At 45.6% G+C, this 17,089-nt stretch overlaps 1 protein-coding gene across 7 annotated transcripts in view; it reads right to left on the minus strand.

Annotated features, from left to right (window-relative positions):
- Positions 1-17,089, minus strand: part of SCAP (SREBF chaperone) — a 99,149-nt gene that overhangs the window by 16,688 nt on the left and 65,372 nt on the right. For 6 of the 7 annotated variants that reach the window (XM_027522659.1, XM_027522657.1, XM_027522658.1 and 3 more), the window contains one exon: positions 10,710-10,839. In XM_027522659.1, the coding sequence (XP_027378460.1) occupies positions 10,710-10,839 (130 nt within the window). Of the gene's footprint in view, positions 1-10,709; positions 10,840-10,937; positions 11,046-17,089 lie in introns of those variants that run through there. The other variant, XM_027522663.1, reaches the window with a different exon arrangement.

Raw genomic sequence — 17,089 nt, forward strand, 5'->3', positions numbered from 1 at the left:
GCAAGTGACCCTTGTGGATGATGGTTTAGCTGAGTTACCCCACATAAAGGATGATGGCTGAGGTTACACACCAACTCCTCCTACAGTTACAGGATAAGGGCAGCTCCTAGGGGATGTGAATTCTCCAGCACCTCAGGCCTTCCGTGCCAGATATCTTTGACAAATGAGATGCGGATGCTGGTAGCTGGCAGGCACGAACGTGGGAGCAGAAGAGGTGGGCAGGACCTACCACTTACTGCTGGGCCTTACCATAATCCCCGCCTGAAACTCGAGTAAGACACAGACATGGAAGCCTACGACACGGAAACAGACGACACAAGGTATCCTAAATGGCTGATGGAGAGCGCCTAAGGGCCAGTGGAGTCCAGGTGCCTCTGGGAACAGAGGGAGGGGCCCTCACAGATGGGGCTTCTAACGTGGCCCCCAGTAAGCCCCACTTCCTCATGCTCACGCTCAAGCGTAATTCCGCTGGAGAGTGGGCTGGACCTGGTGACTTGCTTCTGAAAAACAGAATATAGCAAAATGATGAGCTCTTTATTTCTGAGATTGGGCTACAAAAGACTATTACTGTTAAGGCCATTATGCTAAGTGAAATAAACCAAGCACAAAAAGGCAAACACCACCTGAGTCCACTGGTATGAGGTGCCTGAAGGAGTCAAATCCAGAGTGTCAGAGAGCGGAAAGATGGTTATCAGGGGTTGGAGAAGGGTGAGTACAGCGTTATTGTTTGACTGGTGCAGGGTTTCTGTTTTGTGAGATGAAGCATTATAGAGAAGGATGGTGGTAATGGTTGTACAATGTGAATGCACTTAATACCACTGAACGGTACGCTTAGTTAAGAGAGGGAATTCCCTGGTGCGCCAGGGGGTAGGACTTGGTGCTTTTGCTGCCACAATTTGTTTTAAATGGAAGGAAAAAACATACTGACTCTTCCTTGGCCCCGTCCTTACAGCCACCACTCTGGTGATGTCAGCCGAATTGTGAGACGCTCCAAAAAGGTCCACAAGGCACGGAACTGAGGGGACTTCCAGCCAATACCCAGTGAGGGACCAGAGGCCCCAGCCCACAGCCTGCAGGGGGCGTGCTTCCCTCACTGTCTGATGTGGATGCAGGCTCTGAGACAACTGCAGCCTTCATAGTAAGGGACCCTGAGCTAGAGGACCCAGATAAGAAAATCTTGTTATCTCAGAGAGATAGCAAGAGTATGCCCAAGGCCACACAGCAGCACAGGCAGGAGTCAAGCCCGGGGCTGCCCAATTCCCAATCTGTGAGTCCTACATGCCGGGGTGGTTCTGACCCATGTGGATCCCATGGAGAACAGGGAGCAGAAGCAAAGGCCCAGCACAGCAGTGCCGGAGGGGAGCTGAGGTCCTAGGGCCCGCGGGGTCTCAGCTGCCACCGTCTCAGCATGAGAGCCCTGACCTGGGCTCCTCGGAAACCTCGCATTCAGGCTTAGGTCGCCACCGCCCACACTGCAGGGCTGGCCTGGAAGCCCAGGCACCCAGGCGGACCGGCAGGCAGGGCCTGGCATGAGGCCCAGGTTCCCATGGTGATCCAGTCTAGCAGGGCCAGGCCAGAGCAGGACATCTCAGGCTTGTTGTTGCTTTAAACACGATCCCGGGGCCTCCCTGGTGGTCCAGTGGTAAAGAATTCGCCCATCAATGGACACAGGTTTGATCCCTGGTCTGAGAAGATCCCACGTGTTGTGGAGCAGTTAAGCCCGTGAACCATGTCTGTTTAGCCTGTGCTCTATAGCCCGGGAGCCCTAGGGTGCTGAAACCCGCACACCCTAGCTCCGCACCAAGAGAGGCGACTGCAATGAGAGGCCTGCGCACGGCAATTGGAGAAAAGCCAGCACAGCAACAAAGATACAGCACAGCCAAAAATAAATTAAAAAAAAAAAAAGCTTGTTTAAACACACACACACACACATACACACACACAATCCATCCTTCACTTTCAGAGAAAACATCCTAGAGCTCCAGGCCCTTTGCCTGTGCGCTGACATACCCAGGGGCCCCTGACAGCACTCCCAGCGCTCAGCTCCTTGAGGACAGGGCTCCTGCTCCTTGTTCCCCAGCCCTGGACAGGCGGGGAATGGCTGTGGGGGGAGGCGCAGGGGCCATGCTGGGCTTCACATTCTAGCTCCACCCCCAGCTGCGTGCCTTGGACAAGGGTCTCTATGCTTTCCAAGCCTCAGTCCCAGACTTGAGGGAAACGGGGACAGACCCTCAGAGCTCGGCAGATCACTGTGCGGACCAAACAACACAACACAAGCAACCAGCCAGTAAGGCATGTAGCCCGATGCACGCCAGTTCCATCTAGTGTATCATTATGTCCTAAAGCTCTTACAGGTAGCCTTGCGATCCCTATAAAATGAAGCCCCCTTCCCCTCTCTGGCCCCCTCACCCTCCTCCTAGGCACCATCATCCCCATCTCCAGGTTTCTCTAAGACTGACCATCTTACCACCACTCTCACACCAAGTCGCTGCCTCTAAGGGCTCAGCTTCCCACTGCTGAGGGGATTCATTTAAACTCCAGAGCCCAGGATTTAACTTGGTCCCAACTACCTGATCACCTATCAAGCTCCAAGAAGAAAGCCTCACTTCAGACTTCGGTCTCTTGGTGACAGACACGGAGAACACGCCCAGTGCACTTTGAACCTCTGAGCACAGGAACCTCCACCCGGCCCTCCGCCCTGGCCAGATGTAAGCAAGGACAGTGGTGACAGCCAGACTCATTTACAGATGCCAGCGATGGGCCAGACGCCGACCTGAATTTGCATCCTTTCACTTCATCCTGTGACAACTATAATGCAGGTGTAACTATTATCCCCATTTTACGAATGTGGAAACTAAGGTACAGAGTCGTTACATAAGCTGCCCAAGGTCACACAGCTGAGAAACGGGAAGTCTTCACCTTTCTGCTTTGCCCTGGTAAAAACACCCCTCCTCCCAGTGGGAACTGACCTCCCCGCACCCCCACATGGGGGTGATCAGTGACTCCAACACACGCCAGGCCTAACCCAGGGCACAAGATGCCGGCAGAGTTGATTAGAGTCCTTTCTGGAGGACAGACACGCACGAGGCCCAACCGCAGGGTGCAGCCTCCATCTCAGTGCGGGAACACATCAGTAAAAGGGGAGAAGAGGGCTACACAGAGAGACACCTCCAGCACACAGAAAGAATTATAACTCAGTAAAAGAAATCCATCACCCACACACCTACGGGCACCTTATCTTTGACAAAGGAGGCAAGAATATACAAAGGAGAAAAGACAGTCTCTTCAGTAAGTGGTGTTGGGAAAACTGGAGAGCCACCCGTAAGAGGATGAAACTATAACACTTCCTAATGCCACACACAAAGATAAACTCAAAACGGATTTCAGACCTAAATGTAACACCAGAAACTATAAAACCCTTAAGAGGAAAACTTAGGCAGAACACTCTTTGACATAAATCATAGCAAGATCTTCTATGACCCATGTCCTAGAATGATGGAAATAAAAACAAAAATAAATGGGATCTAACTAAACTTAAAAGCTTCTGCACAGCAAAGGAACTATAGGCCATCATCAAAATATCTACAAACAATAAATGCTGGAGAGGATGTGGAGAAAAGGGAAACTTCTTGCACTGTTGATGGCAATGTAAACTGACACAGACACTGTGGAGAACAGTGTGGAGCTTTTCTTTAAAACTAAGCATAAAACTACCATATGACCCAAAATCCCACTACTGGCCATACACTCTGAAAACACCATAATTGAGAACGACACGTGTACCCCAATGCTCACTGCAGCACTGTTTACAACAGCCAGGACTTGGAAGCAACCTAGATGCCCACTGACAGGTGAGCGAACACAGACCTTGGGGCACACATATGCAATGGGTATCACTCAGCCACACAAAGGAACAGATCCGAGTCAGTTCCAGCGAGGTGGGTCAATCTAGGGCCTGTTATTCAGAGTGAAGTCAGAAAGAGAAAAACAAGTATCACATAGCAATGCATATATACAGAATCTAGAAAAATGGTACAGGTGAACCTGTCTGTAGGGCAGCAACAGAGATGCACGGGAGACGAGTCATGTATCTTACTAGTCACACCCTCATCTCCCGTGCTAGCAAGGCAATGCTCAAAATCCTTCAAGGTAGGCTTCAGCATTATGTGAAATGAGAACTTCCAGATTTGTAAGCTGGGTTTAGAAAGGCTGAGGAACCAGAGATCAAATTGCCAACATTCTCTGGATCATAGAGAAAGCAAGGGAATTCCAGAAAAACATTTACCTCTGTTTCACTAACTACATGGCACCCCACTCCAGTACTCTTGCCTGAAAAATTCCATGGATGGAGGAGCCTGGTGGGCTGCAGTCCATGGGGTCACTAGGAGTAGGAGAGACTGAGCGACTTCACTTTCACTTTTCACTTTCATGCATTGGAGAAGGAAATGGCAACCCAATTTCAGTACTCTTGCCTGGAGAATCCCAGGGACGGGGAGCCTGATGGGCTGCTGTCTATGGGGTCGCACAGAGTCGGACACGACTGAAGTGACCTAGCAGCAGCAGCACTGACTACCCTAAAGCCTTTGACTGCGTGGATCATAACAAACTGTGAAAACTCTTAAAGAGATGAGAATACCAGACTATCTTACCTGTCTCCTGAGAAATCTTATGCGGGTCAAGAAGCTACAGTCAGAACCTTGTATGGAACAACTTACTGGTTCAAGACTGAGAAAGGATATGACAGGGCTGTTTACTGTCAACCTGTTTATTTAAACTGTACACAGAGCACATCATTCAAAAAGCCAGGCTGAATGAGTTACAAGCTGGAATCAAGATTGCTGGGAGAAATATCAACCAACTCAGGTATGGAGATGATACTACTTTAATGGCAGAAAGCAAACAGGAACTATAAAGAGCCTTTTGATAAGGGTGAAAAAGGAAAGTGAAAAAAGTTGGCTTAAAACTCAATATTAAAAAAACGAATGTCATGGCATCTGGTGCTATGACTTCATGGCAAATAGAAGGGGAAAAGGTGGAAGCAGGGACACATTTCCTCTTCTTGGGCTCTAAAATCACTGTGGATGGTGACTGCAGCCATGAAATTAGAAGATGACAGCTTCTTGGCAGGAAAGTTATGGCAAACCTGGACAGTGTGTTTAAAAGGAAAGACATCACTTCGCCAACAAAGGTCCATCTAGTCAAGGCTACGGTCTTTCCAGTAGCCATGTATGGATGTGAGAGCTGGACCATAAGGAAGGCAAAGCACAGAAGAACTGATGCCTTCAAACTGTGGTACTAAAGACTCTTGAGCGTCCCTTGGACAGCAAGAAAATCAAACCAGTCAGTCTTAAAGGAAATCGATCCTTCATTGGAAGAACTGATGCTGAAGCTCCAATACTTTGGCCACCTGATGCAAAGAGCTGACTCAGTGGGAAAGACCCTGATCCTGGGAAAGACTGAGGGCACAAGGAGAAGGGGAGGACAGAGGGGGAGATGATTGGGTGGCATCACCGATTCAATAAACATGAACTTGGGGAAACCCTGGGAGATGGTAAGGGTCAGGGAAGCCTGGCGTGCTGCAGTCCATGGGGTCACAAAGGGTCAGACATGTCTCGGCAACTGAACAACAACAGAGATGCAGACACAGAGAACAGACTTAAGGACACAACGGGGGAAGGTGAAGGTGGGGCGAATTGAGAGAGAGCACTGAAACATTACCGTATGTAAAACAGACAGCTAGTGGGAAGTCCCTGTGTATATACAGGGAGCTCAACAGTGCTCCCTAACAACCTAGAGGGGTGGGATGGGGTGGGGGCTGGGAGGGAAGTTCATGAGGGAGGGGACATATGCCTGCCTATGGCTGATTCATGCTGATGTATGGCAGAAAGCTGATGTATGGGCTTCCCAGGTGGCTTGGATGGTAAAGAATCTGCCTGTAATGCAGAAGACCAGGGTTCGATTCCTGGGTTGGGAAGATCCCCTGGAGAAAGGAATGGCAACCCACTCCAGTATTCTTTCCTGGAGCATCCCATGGACAGAGGAGCCTGGCAGGCTACAGTCCATGGGGTCGCACAGAGTCAGACACAACTGAGTGACTAACATTATGGCAGAAACCCACACAACACTGTAAAGCAATTTATCCTCCAATTAAAAATACATTTTTAAAAAGTAAAGGCTTATAAGCTTCACATGGGAAGAATAGGGACATCACAGTTATCCTGCAACAATTCTAAATATAAACTTTTCCTAAGGGGAGGGAAAAAGAGGCAAAAATGCCAGTTACAATTACATATCCCTGAAAACCTGTACCTGTCCATGTTTAACATGTTAAGAAGAATGATAAACTATTCTCTTGGTACAAACTCCTTTCTAAGATACATTAAACAAGAAACAGGGAAAGTTTGTTAGAGAAAGTGCTAGCGTTTAATCTTTTTGAAAATTTATCTCTTTTTTTTTCTTTTTGTAAAAGCAATGCAAGTCTATTGTAATACACAACCTAAAAGTAAGTGTTGTTTGCATTTTAATGGATTTGATACTAGTTTTTTTCCCATGCACCAGGGCTTCCCTGGTTGCAATGCAGGAGACCTGGTTTTGATCCCTGGGTTGGGAAGATCCCCTGCAGCAGGAAATGGCAACCCATTCCAGAATTCTTGCCTGGAGAACTCAATGGACAGAGGAGTCTGGCAGGCTACAGTCCATGGGGTCACAGAGTTGGACATGATTAAGCAATTAATACTTTTTCTATGCATGTATTTTTTAAATGGTTGGTATAGTACACATACTGTTTTATCTTCGGCTTTTCCTACTTAATCTACTTTGTTGAGCTTAAAAATCTATTTAATGGGTACATTCAAGTTTATGGGTGTAGTATAATTTAGTTATTTCTCTATATAAGGATATCTAGATTATTGCACTTTTTCCATTATCAATATACTTCTTTGAATAGCTTTGCATATTAAAAAAAATCCACACAACTCAGCTCAAAATGAGCAAAATACTGAAACACTTCACAAAGGAAGATGTGCAAATACAACAAGACCTCAACAATATTCATCTGAAAAATGCAAATTTAAAACCACAACTAAGGACCTCCCTGATGGTCCAGTAGTTAGGAATTCACCTGCCAATGCAGGAGACATGGGTTCAAATCCTGGTCCAGGAAGATTCCAGATGCTGCGAGGCAACGAAGCCCGTGCGCCTCAACTACTGAGCCCGAGAGGCACGACTACCAAAACCTGAGCACTCTCGGGCTTGTGCTCCACAAGAGAAGTCACCACAATGAGAAGCCCGCACACTGCGCCTAAAAGGCAGCCTCCACTCGAGGCAACTAGAGAAGCCCACTCACAGCGATGGAGACGCAGCACAACCAGAAATAAATACAGTTCTCAAAAAAGAAAACAACTAGATGTTTCATATTTCTGTAAAAAAGACTAAAAACAAAAAACCACAAGAAAACCCCTGATGGTGCCAAGAACTTCAGAGCCCAAAGACTAAACTTTACAGAAATTAAAAAAAAAATACTTTAGAGGCTGACAGATGTGAAAAGAATGACACCTGACCTCTGCAGTCTTCCTTCTAAAACCCCACAAGCTGAGACTAGTCTAGAGAGATAGAAACAAATCCCCACTTGAGGAACACTCCTCGAAACTGTCAAGCTCATCGAGAACAAGGCAAGTCTGAGAAACTATCACCAAGGCAAAGTAAGGAAACCAGATTTCCTCAGCTTGTCCCCATGTCCTTTCTCTCTCCTGAGATCTCATCCAAGATACCATGTTATATCCAGCTGCCCTGTCTTGTGAGGCTTCTCTTGGCTGGGACAGTTTCTTGGACTCTCTTTTTCTGATGACCTTGACAGTCATGAGGAGTGCTGGTCAGGACTGTGTAGACCACTCCTCACAGATTTGTCTGATGTTCTTCTCGTGATCAGACTGGGATTACAGTGTTTGCAGAGGAAGAACATAGAGGTAAAGCACCCTTCTCGTCACACATCAAGGTACATACCATCAACCTGATCTGCCACTGCTGATGGTGACCCCGAACACTGTGTCGAGAGCTATCTGTCAGGGTTTCCGCTGGAAAGCCACTCTCTCCTCCCCTCTCCACTTGGCACTCTCTGGAAGGAAGTCACTGTGCGCAGCCCACAATGAAGGAAGGGGATTAGATTCCACCTCTCTGAAGGCAGAGCGGCCACATAAATTCAGAATTTTTTGCTCAGATCTGTCTATTCTCCTCCACTTAGTTATTCAAGCACACGGACTCAGCTATGTATGTATTTTGCTGCAAAATGTATCTTTTTTTTCAGCACTGACCACTGGGAGCTCCTGGGGCTGGCTCCTGTGTGCTGTTGACAAAAGAACCCACATCTCCATGTGCTCTTCCCAATCACCGTGCGTCTCCTCCAGGGCAGTGAGGCTCCATGTGTCCCCACGATCATTCTGCCAGGCACACTGAAGACAAGGAATAAACGTGCTGAATAATAAAGGAATGGATGAGGAATGAAGGACCTCACAGCTTCCTGCTGTGAGCAGCAGGCGCTTGCGCTGTGCTGCCCAGGGCCTGCACTTCCTAATCTTCCTTTGGAAACAGTCTCTCACCCGCAGTGTGGTGATGAAGCCAACCAGCAAAGCACCTCCCTGCTCACAGGGTCTTGGGTGGGAGCAGGTAGGTAATCCCATGCAGAGCCAAGCGGGCACCCACAGGGCTGAATCTGCTGTAGCCCCCATTAGGAAGAGGACAGTGAGCTGACCCGGAGCGGGTACAGTTGAGGGATGGACTCCTTCTGAGGCCTAACCCATGCTGTCGGTTAGTAAGTCCTGCCTGTGGGTGAGCTCTATGACCCCAAAATGCCCTTCTCACTTCCCCAGGTTTGGGCTGAGTTTTCTGTTCCTTATACTTAAAGCAATCCTTACAAGTTCTGCATTGCTGACCTTTACTGTTACAACAGTCAATTCTGGTGAGGTAACTGACCACAGAGAGGCCTGACACCAGGTGACTGAGCCAGGGCCTGCATTTCTTTCTCAACCTTTCAGGGGCTGCAGACCCCAGTGAGAAAGAGAAACCCTCAAGCTATTTTGTACCCCCACACTATCATCATCCCAGGCCAAAAGAGGACATCAAGAAGTGGAAAGGGCTCACAAACAAGTGAACCCCTGACCTTGGATAGACCCCTAGCTGTACCATCAGGCCCACTGAACTCTACTAGTCACAAAACACTCACAAACGCAGACTACCCCATTGTGACCAGGAACCATCAACTCCATTATGTGGTAAAACCTCATCAAGAGGTTAATGGAGGGACTTTCCTCCTGGTCCAGTGGTTAAGAATTCTACTTCCAATGCAGGGGACGCAGTTTCGATCCCTGGTTGAGGAACTAAGACCCCACATGTTGCTGGGCAACTGAGCCCGTGCACCTCTACTAGAGAGAACCTTGCATGCTGCAATAAAGACCCAGTGGAGCCATAAATAAATACTTTTCTTTTTTAAGAGAGAGTAAAAGAGACAAAAGGCTTGATCCCACAATGAGCAAAGTGTCAAGCTGAGACATGAAGCTATGAACTGGTTTCCGCCTCATCAGCTCACCCTAACCTTCGTGGCTGAGTACCACTGAGCCTGTGTTCTCTACTTCCTCCTGAAACCATGTGTAGTCATAACACACACCTATCTAACCAGATCTCTACTTTAGCAACATTAGAGCAAAGCTGACATCAAGTTACCTGGCTGCTACATTACCCAGAAAGGCAACAGGAAGGAATGTGCAATCACTGGCACAGAGAGGGTGGAGAAGAGGAGCAGTGTGCCCTGAGCTGGGCTCTGCTCCTCAACAACAGACTCAGCAAGCCCGGCACCAACCCATGGGACCAGGGCCCAGCACGTGAGGGAAGAACATGTCATCCACAGCTGGCAGGTACAAGCCAGCAGGACGAGCTTATCATTTCCTGTAAGGTTTCCAAATAATGAGTCCAGAGTTCCCTCGGGTTACATCCCGCAGCCCAGACCCTCACCTGGAGGTTTTGCATTCCTGTAGGTTTTCTTCCTGTTTTGCATTCATGCTCAGCTCAGAGACAGCTGGCTGAGGACAGCACGATTCAAAAGTAGCAGCTGGCTTCAGGTCAGGAGATCTGGAGTTCTAACCCAGTGCTGACCCCATGACAAATGAACTGAAACTGAGGCACACTGCCATTCTCGGCTCAGTTCGCCCAACAGGCGAACAAGCAGAACCTGCACGCTTTACCTGACTGCACTGTGAGGATAAAACAGCACCTACCAGATTTGAAAAAGCTAAGCGCTCACTGCTAACATTAAATGGTGATGGGACTCGGAAGATAAAACATTCTCCAGGGATAGTCAGTGGTTCCCGCAACCACTTGGGCTCAAGGAGGAGAGGTCCGTTTGCCAGGGCACTGCCTGGCCCGAGTACCCACAGTATGGACCCAGACCCAGCCAGCCGGAGCTATGGCAACCACAACCCAGCTTTTCCAGGACAGTCACCTTCCTGCCATGCCATTTAGTGTTTCCTTTCAAAACAGGAATGTGTGACTGGATGTACTATTAAATGTAAGCTAAATATTTTCAGTGCCTTTATAAAGTGGTTCAAGTGTTAAGCATTTGCCCATCAGAAGCTGACCACCCTCACTCCACGTAGAACCCCTGCCACGGCCAATCCGTACCCAATGCCCAGGGCGCTCCTCAGAACATGCTGAGCACCTACCCACTCTGGCTGCTCATTGGGCTCTCCAGGCTTGTGGTCAGAGGTCAGAGGTGGGGGCGAGTAATCTTTCACAGGAGTGGTGAATTCCACAGGTCCTGTTCCTGGCAAGGGCAGCTTCAGCAGTGGGTAGCTGGAATGGACAAAAAGGAGAGAAAAGTCAGGACATGATGGCAGGTAGAATCCATGCTGAGATAACAGTGACATGGGAATCACTGCAGCTGCACTCACCTCCTGTGCTAGGAGAACTGCACAAATGTACGAAACACCAGTCATCAAACTTCAGGGCTACAAGGAAACGCAGGAGCCTCTAAATTAGAATTTTCAAGCTCCTTTTTGGTCACAGGAAACCCAATTCATAAACTACTTAATGAAATAGGTTACTGGCTGAAAATTTTTAGAAATGTAATAAAGGCAAGATGCTAAACAAACTTCTGGTCATATTGGATACACGTAAGACAACAAGAAAAAACTGGGGAAGGACTTCCTTGGTGGCCTAGTAGTTAAGACTCCACGGGGGCACAGGTTCGATCCCTGGTCAGGGAAGTTCCACATGCCAGGCAGTGTGGCCAAAAAAGAAAAAAGAAAAGAAAAAAACCAGGGAACCAAAAATCCAGAAGGATCCTGATTCAGACTGTTGCAAAAACTGCTTCAGTTTAAAAGGACAGACCATAACATTTTGTGTAACACATTGAGGGTATGGTTTACACTAGACCAGGCTGAATAGAAAACAATGGATCCACCACTGGCAAAGGAAAAAGCTTGGACTAACATCAAAAAGTTGGCAAATGGATGTGCTTTTGTTTCTGACTTCATTTCTTCAAAACTTTTTTTTTTAGAATTTCCCTGGTGGGCCAATGATTAAGACTCCGAGCTTCCGGAGTCTGCAGTAAATGCAGGTTCAATCCCTGGTCGAGGAAGTTCTGCATGCCACACGTGGTCAAAAAAAAATTTTTTTTAACTGAGAATTAAGTTTTATGTAATACAATGCACGAATCTTAAGCATACAGTGAGTGCAATGAGTATTTACACATACATACACCTGTGTACCCACTATGTAGATCAAGCTACAAAATATTTTTAGAACCTTAGAAGGTGGCGTTATGCACTAGTGAAGGGCATCGTCTACCACAAACCGCTATCAGAATTTCTATAATCACAAATTAGCTCTGCTTGTTTCTTCTGGCATATAACTGAAATCACCCATTCCACTGCGTACTCCTTTGTGACTGGCTGTTTCAACTTACATCTACCGGATTCATCCACACTGGTGCATGCAGTTTCATATATACGCACTGTTTCATGCATACGCGCTATTCCACCAAATGAACATATTACAGTGCATTTATCTATTCTAGTGTTGAGGAACATCTGGCTGTTTCCAGCTGAAACTATTAAGAAGAGAAATAATGGAAATGTTTATGTATACACTCATTCTTATGTAAGCACTCATTTCTGTAAGGTATGTCCCTTGAACGAAATGGCTGGGTTGTGGAGCCTACACATGTTTAGCTTTGTGGATTACACCAGATTTCCAAAGTACTTATTTGAATTTGTATTCCCGCTGGCGGTGCGACGGGAGTTCCAACTGCTCCACCTCTTGATCTTGTCAGTCCAATTAATTGGAACCATTTAAAGGAGGAGGCGGAGAAGGCAATGGCACCCCACTCCAGTACTCTTGCTTGGAAAATCCCATGGACGGAGGAGCCTGGTAGGCTGCAGTCCATGGGGTCGCTAAGAGTTGGACACGACTGAGCGACTTCACTTTCACTTTTCACTTTCATGCATTGGAGAAAGAAATGGCAACCCACTCCAGTGTTCTTGCTTGGAGAATCCCAGGGACGGGGGAGCCTGGTGGGCTGCCGTCTATGGGGTCGTACAGAGTCGGACACGACTGAAGTGACTTAGCATAGCATAGCATAGCAAAGGAGGAGGTGCTGGTATAGCTCTGTGGTTTCAATATACAGCAAACAATGTATGCTTATCTTTCATATGCTTATTGGCCACCTGGACAATTTCCACGTATTTCCAATTTTCCTTCTTTTCTCGATTTTTAGTTTCATTCCACTGTCACTGGAACAGATCCTCTGTATGATTTCAGTCTTTCTAAATTTATTGAGACTTGTGATCTAACACAGGGTCTGGCCTGGAGAATGTTCCGTGTTCACTTGGGAAGAACAGGTACTAGTGCCGTCGGTTTCAGGGTTGCTCAGGTCCTCCATTTTCCTTGCTGACTCTGTCTGGTTGTATCCATCACTGAAAGCGGAGATCCACTGTCACGGAGACTGTGTGTTTCTCTTTTCAATTCTGTCCATTTTTGCTTTATATATTTTAGGAGTCTTTTAGGTGTTAAAAGGTTTATAATCATTATATCCTCCTGTTATACTGAAGCATATATATAGTGTCAGCATATCAATATGATCAATATATCATCAATATATAGTGTCCTCCTTCTTGGTCTCTAATAAGCTTTTTAATGTTGTTTGATAATAATATAGCCACGTCAGCTCTCTTTTGGGTATCATTTAGCATGGAATATCATTTTCCATCCTTTTACTTGCAACTTCTTTGTGTTCTAATGTCCAAAGGGTAGCGGATGCCTACAGTGTCTCCCCAGGCACCACAACTGGAGCCTGCGGGCCACAACCACTGAGCCCACACACTCTAGAACCCGTGCACTGCAACAAGAAGAGAAGCTTGTGTGCCACAGCCCAGAGCCCAGGTGTCGCAACAAAGACCCAGCACAGGCAAAAACAGAGAGCACGCAGACACTGTTCTTAAATATACAAACCGTGCTGCCTTTTTTGTTGTTGTTGCACTGGGTCTTCGTTGCTACGCACAGGCTTTCTCTAGTTGCAGCGAGCGGGGGCTACTCTCCTTTGCAATTCGCAGGCTTCTCATGGCTGTTGCAGAGCACAGGCTCTAGGTCTGTGGGCCTCGTAGCTGCAGCTCACAGGCTCAGCAGTTGTGGCTTGTGGGCCTAGCTGCTCCTCGGCATGTGGGATTCTCCCACGGCATTTGCGATCTTCCCGGACCTGTGTCCCCTGCATTAGCAGGCAGATTCTTTTCTTTTACTATTTAAATATTTTATTTATAAAATTTTACCTCACATATAGAAGGAATTCTAAATAATAAACAATTAGGTAAAATGTTATAAAGATAATTTAATAATTATTTTTACTAGCAACAGATCCTTGGTCCCAGGTACTCCAAAGGATTATACTGGTAATCCAAGGCACTTTAAGCAATAAAGTAGGAATTCTGTATATAACTGGATCTGGATTTTTCAAATGTGTGGAGAGCAATAGAATTTTCAATGGTATTTTCATACATTTTCAATGGTATTTTTTTTATTAGCAGTTATTAATCAGACCCTTAAGAAAGAAAACTTTCCAAAAAAATAATCCTTGAAAATGGTTTAAATTTAAATCCATTAACTTCATAGGGTTTCTATTCAGTCATATATCTTTTAAATGTCAGACTGTCAGGCTTCTTTCCTGAAGGGAGTATAACAGTGCCTGTATCAGAGAATAAAACTATTTCTAAATATTTTTAAATTGCCTAAAATATAATTTTATATAAATGGTAAGAATTAATTTGGGAAATCAAAAATTTATTGTAATTAAATTGCAAATTATAGTATTACACTGTATTATAGTATTACATAGTATTATATAAAATATATATATTATAGTATTACATTGAATACATTTTGTTTTTTGGCCTATAATAAGAAAGACACAGGTTGCTGTACATTAGGAAGTCAAAAAAAATCAATATAAATTAAGTTGAAGCTTGAGAGGTTAGCTCTGTCCAGAATGAGTGTTGATTTAAAAATTAATGCAAGTTTAAACAAACATGCTTTGCTTTACCAACAAAACGTGCATAACACTAAGACAGAGTAAGCAATGCATTAAAAAAAAAAAACAACAACAAAAAGGTGCTTTCAGCCTGCATATGGACATGAAAAGGTGTGCACAGAAACACAGATCTGGACAGGCAGATTTTTCACCATGAAAAACCAGGGAAGTCTAGATTCTTTTAAAAATCAAATTGTCTTTTAGTAGGCGAGTTTGATCCACTTATACTTAATGTGAATACCCACAGGGAAGGGTTGACTTATGCTGTACAGCTATTTGTTTTGTTTGTCAAATGATTTTTGCTCGTCAATTCCTCCATTGCTTTTTAAAAAAAAAAAAACAGGGAGAGGGTTGATTTTTTGTAGTGTGCCACTTTGATTGACTTCTACTTTCCTGTTCTATATATCTTAGAAGTTATTTTCTTAGTGATTACCTTGAAAGTAAAAGTCACTCAGTTGTGTCCAACTCTTTGGGACCCCATGGACTATACAGTCCATGGAATTCTCCAGGCCAGAGTACGGGAGCAGGTAGCCTTTCCCTTCTCCAGGGGATCTTCCCAACCCAGGGATCAAACCCAGGTTTCCCACATTGCAGGTGGATTCTTTACCAGCTGAGCTACAAGGGAAGTCCGTAGTTACCTTGGGAGTTCTATTATTAACAACTTATAGGACTTCCCTGGTGGTTCAGTGGTTCTTAAGAATCCACCACTAATGCAAGGGACACGTGCTCAATCCTTGGTCCAGGAAGATTCCATATGCTGCAGGAAAACTACTGAGCCCACGCTCTGGAGTCTGCGAGCTGTAACTGCTGAGTCCACGTGCCATAACAACTGAAGCCATGCGCCCCAGAGCCTACGCTCTGTAACAAGAGAACCCAGTGCAGGGAGAAGCCCACATACACCAACAAAGACTCAGCCCAGCCAAAAATTAAAAAAAGACAACAAAACCTTGTAACAATCTAGGCTGAATAGTATTATTACAGAGGAGTTCAAAAGCAAATCTGAGCAGACAGAAGAAAGGATCAGCAATCGTGAAAATAAGACAACTGACTGAGAGCTTAGCATCCACAGTATACACTCTGACAGTACATCCCATCTTTTCCCTTTTATACTGTTACTGCCACAGATTACACTTTATACATTTATTCTCATCAACACAGCTTTTACGTTACACTTAATACACTTGCCCTTTAAATCACAAAAGACAAAGAAAGAAATTACAAACCAAACCAAAAGCACAGCAATACTGATCATCTTTACTAGTGTTTATTTTCTCTTATGGTTTCAACCTGTAGGGCAGGTCCAGTGGTAACAAATTTGCTCAGCTTTTGTTTATCTGAAAATGCCTTAATTTCTCCTTCATTACCAAAGTACAGTTTTGCACAAGATAGAACTCTTGGTTGAGTTTTTTCCTTTCAGGACTTTAAATGCCTCCATGGTGAAAAAGCTGTCTTAAAACTCAACATTCAAAAAGCTAAGATCATGGCATCCAGTTCCATTACGTCATGGCAAATAGATGGGGAGAAAATGGAAACAGTAAGAGATGCTCCAAAATCACTGCAGATGGTGACTGCAGCCATGAAATTAAAACACGCTTGCTCCTTGGAAGAAAAGCTACCAACCTAGACAGCATATTAAAAAGCAGAGACATTACTTTGCCAACAAAGGTCCATCTAGTCAAAGCTATGGTTTTTCCAGTACTTATGTATGGATGTGAGAGTTGGACTGTAAAGAAAGCTGAGTGCTGAAGAACTGATGCTTTTGAACTATGGTGCTGGAGAAGACTCTTGAGAGTCCAGTGGACTGCAAGGAGATCAAACTAGTCAATCCCAAAGGACATCAGTCCTGAATACTCATTGGAAGGACTGATGCTGAAGCTGAAATTCCAATACTTTGGCCATTGGCTGCAAAGAACTGACTCATTGGAAAAGACCCTGATGCTGGGAAAGACTGAAGGCAGGAGGAGAAGGGACGAAAGAGGATAAGACGCTTGGATGGCATCACCGACTCAATGAACATGAGTCTGAGCAAGCTCCAGGAGCTGCTGATGGACAGGGAAGCCTGACATGCTTCAGTCCATGGGGTCGTAAAGAGTTGGACAAGACTGAGTGACTGAACTAAACTGATGGTTTCTATCAGCCATTAATCTATTGAAAATTCTTTTTATGTGAAGAGTTGCTTTTCTCTTGCTGCTTCCAAAAGCTATAAGGTTCACCTGTTTGGAAGCAGGTATCAAGAGCTGTCTCTGGACTTAGCTAAGGTTCTGTTGGGGAAAACTCTGCACAAGGGCTGGGCTGAGCCCTGGGTGTAGAGAGGAGTCCAGGGCCCAGAGGTAAGGCTGCTGGAGCTCTAGCTCTACTAGAGATGAAGGCGGGCCATATGTTGTATTTATCTACATTCACTTTCCACACAGTAGCTGCTCAAAACACACTCACTAAACTGAAGGCAGCCTGTTTCTCAAGATGTGAAATATTTAAAACATCTGTGAATTCCAGGAGTTTAAACATTTCAGCAAGGAGATCGAA

The sequence above is a fragment of the Bos indicus x Bos taurus genome, chromosome 22, assembly GCF_003369695.1.
Source record: "Bos indicus x Bos taurus breed Angus x Brahman F1 hybrid chromosome 22, Bos_hybrid_MaternalHap_v2.0, whole genome shotgun sequence".
Classification (NCBI taxonomy): domain Eukaryota; kingdom Metazoa; phylum Chordata; class Mammalia; order Artiodactyla; family Bovidae; genus Bos; species Bos indicus x Bos taurus.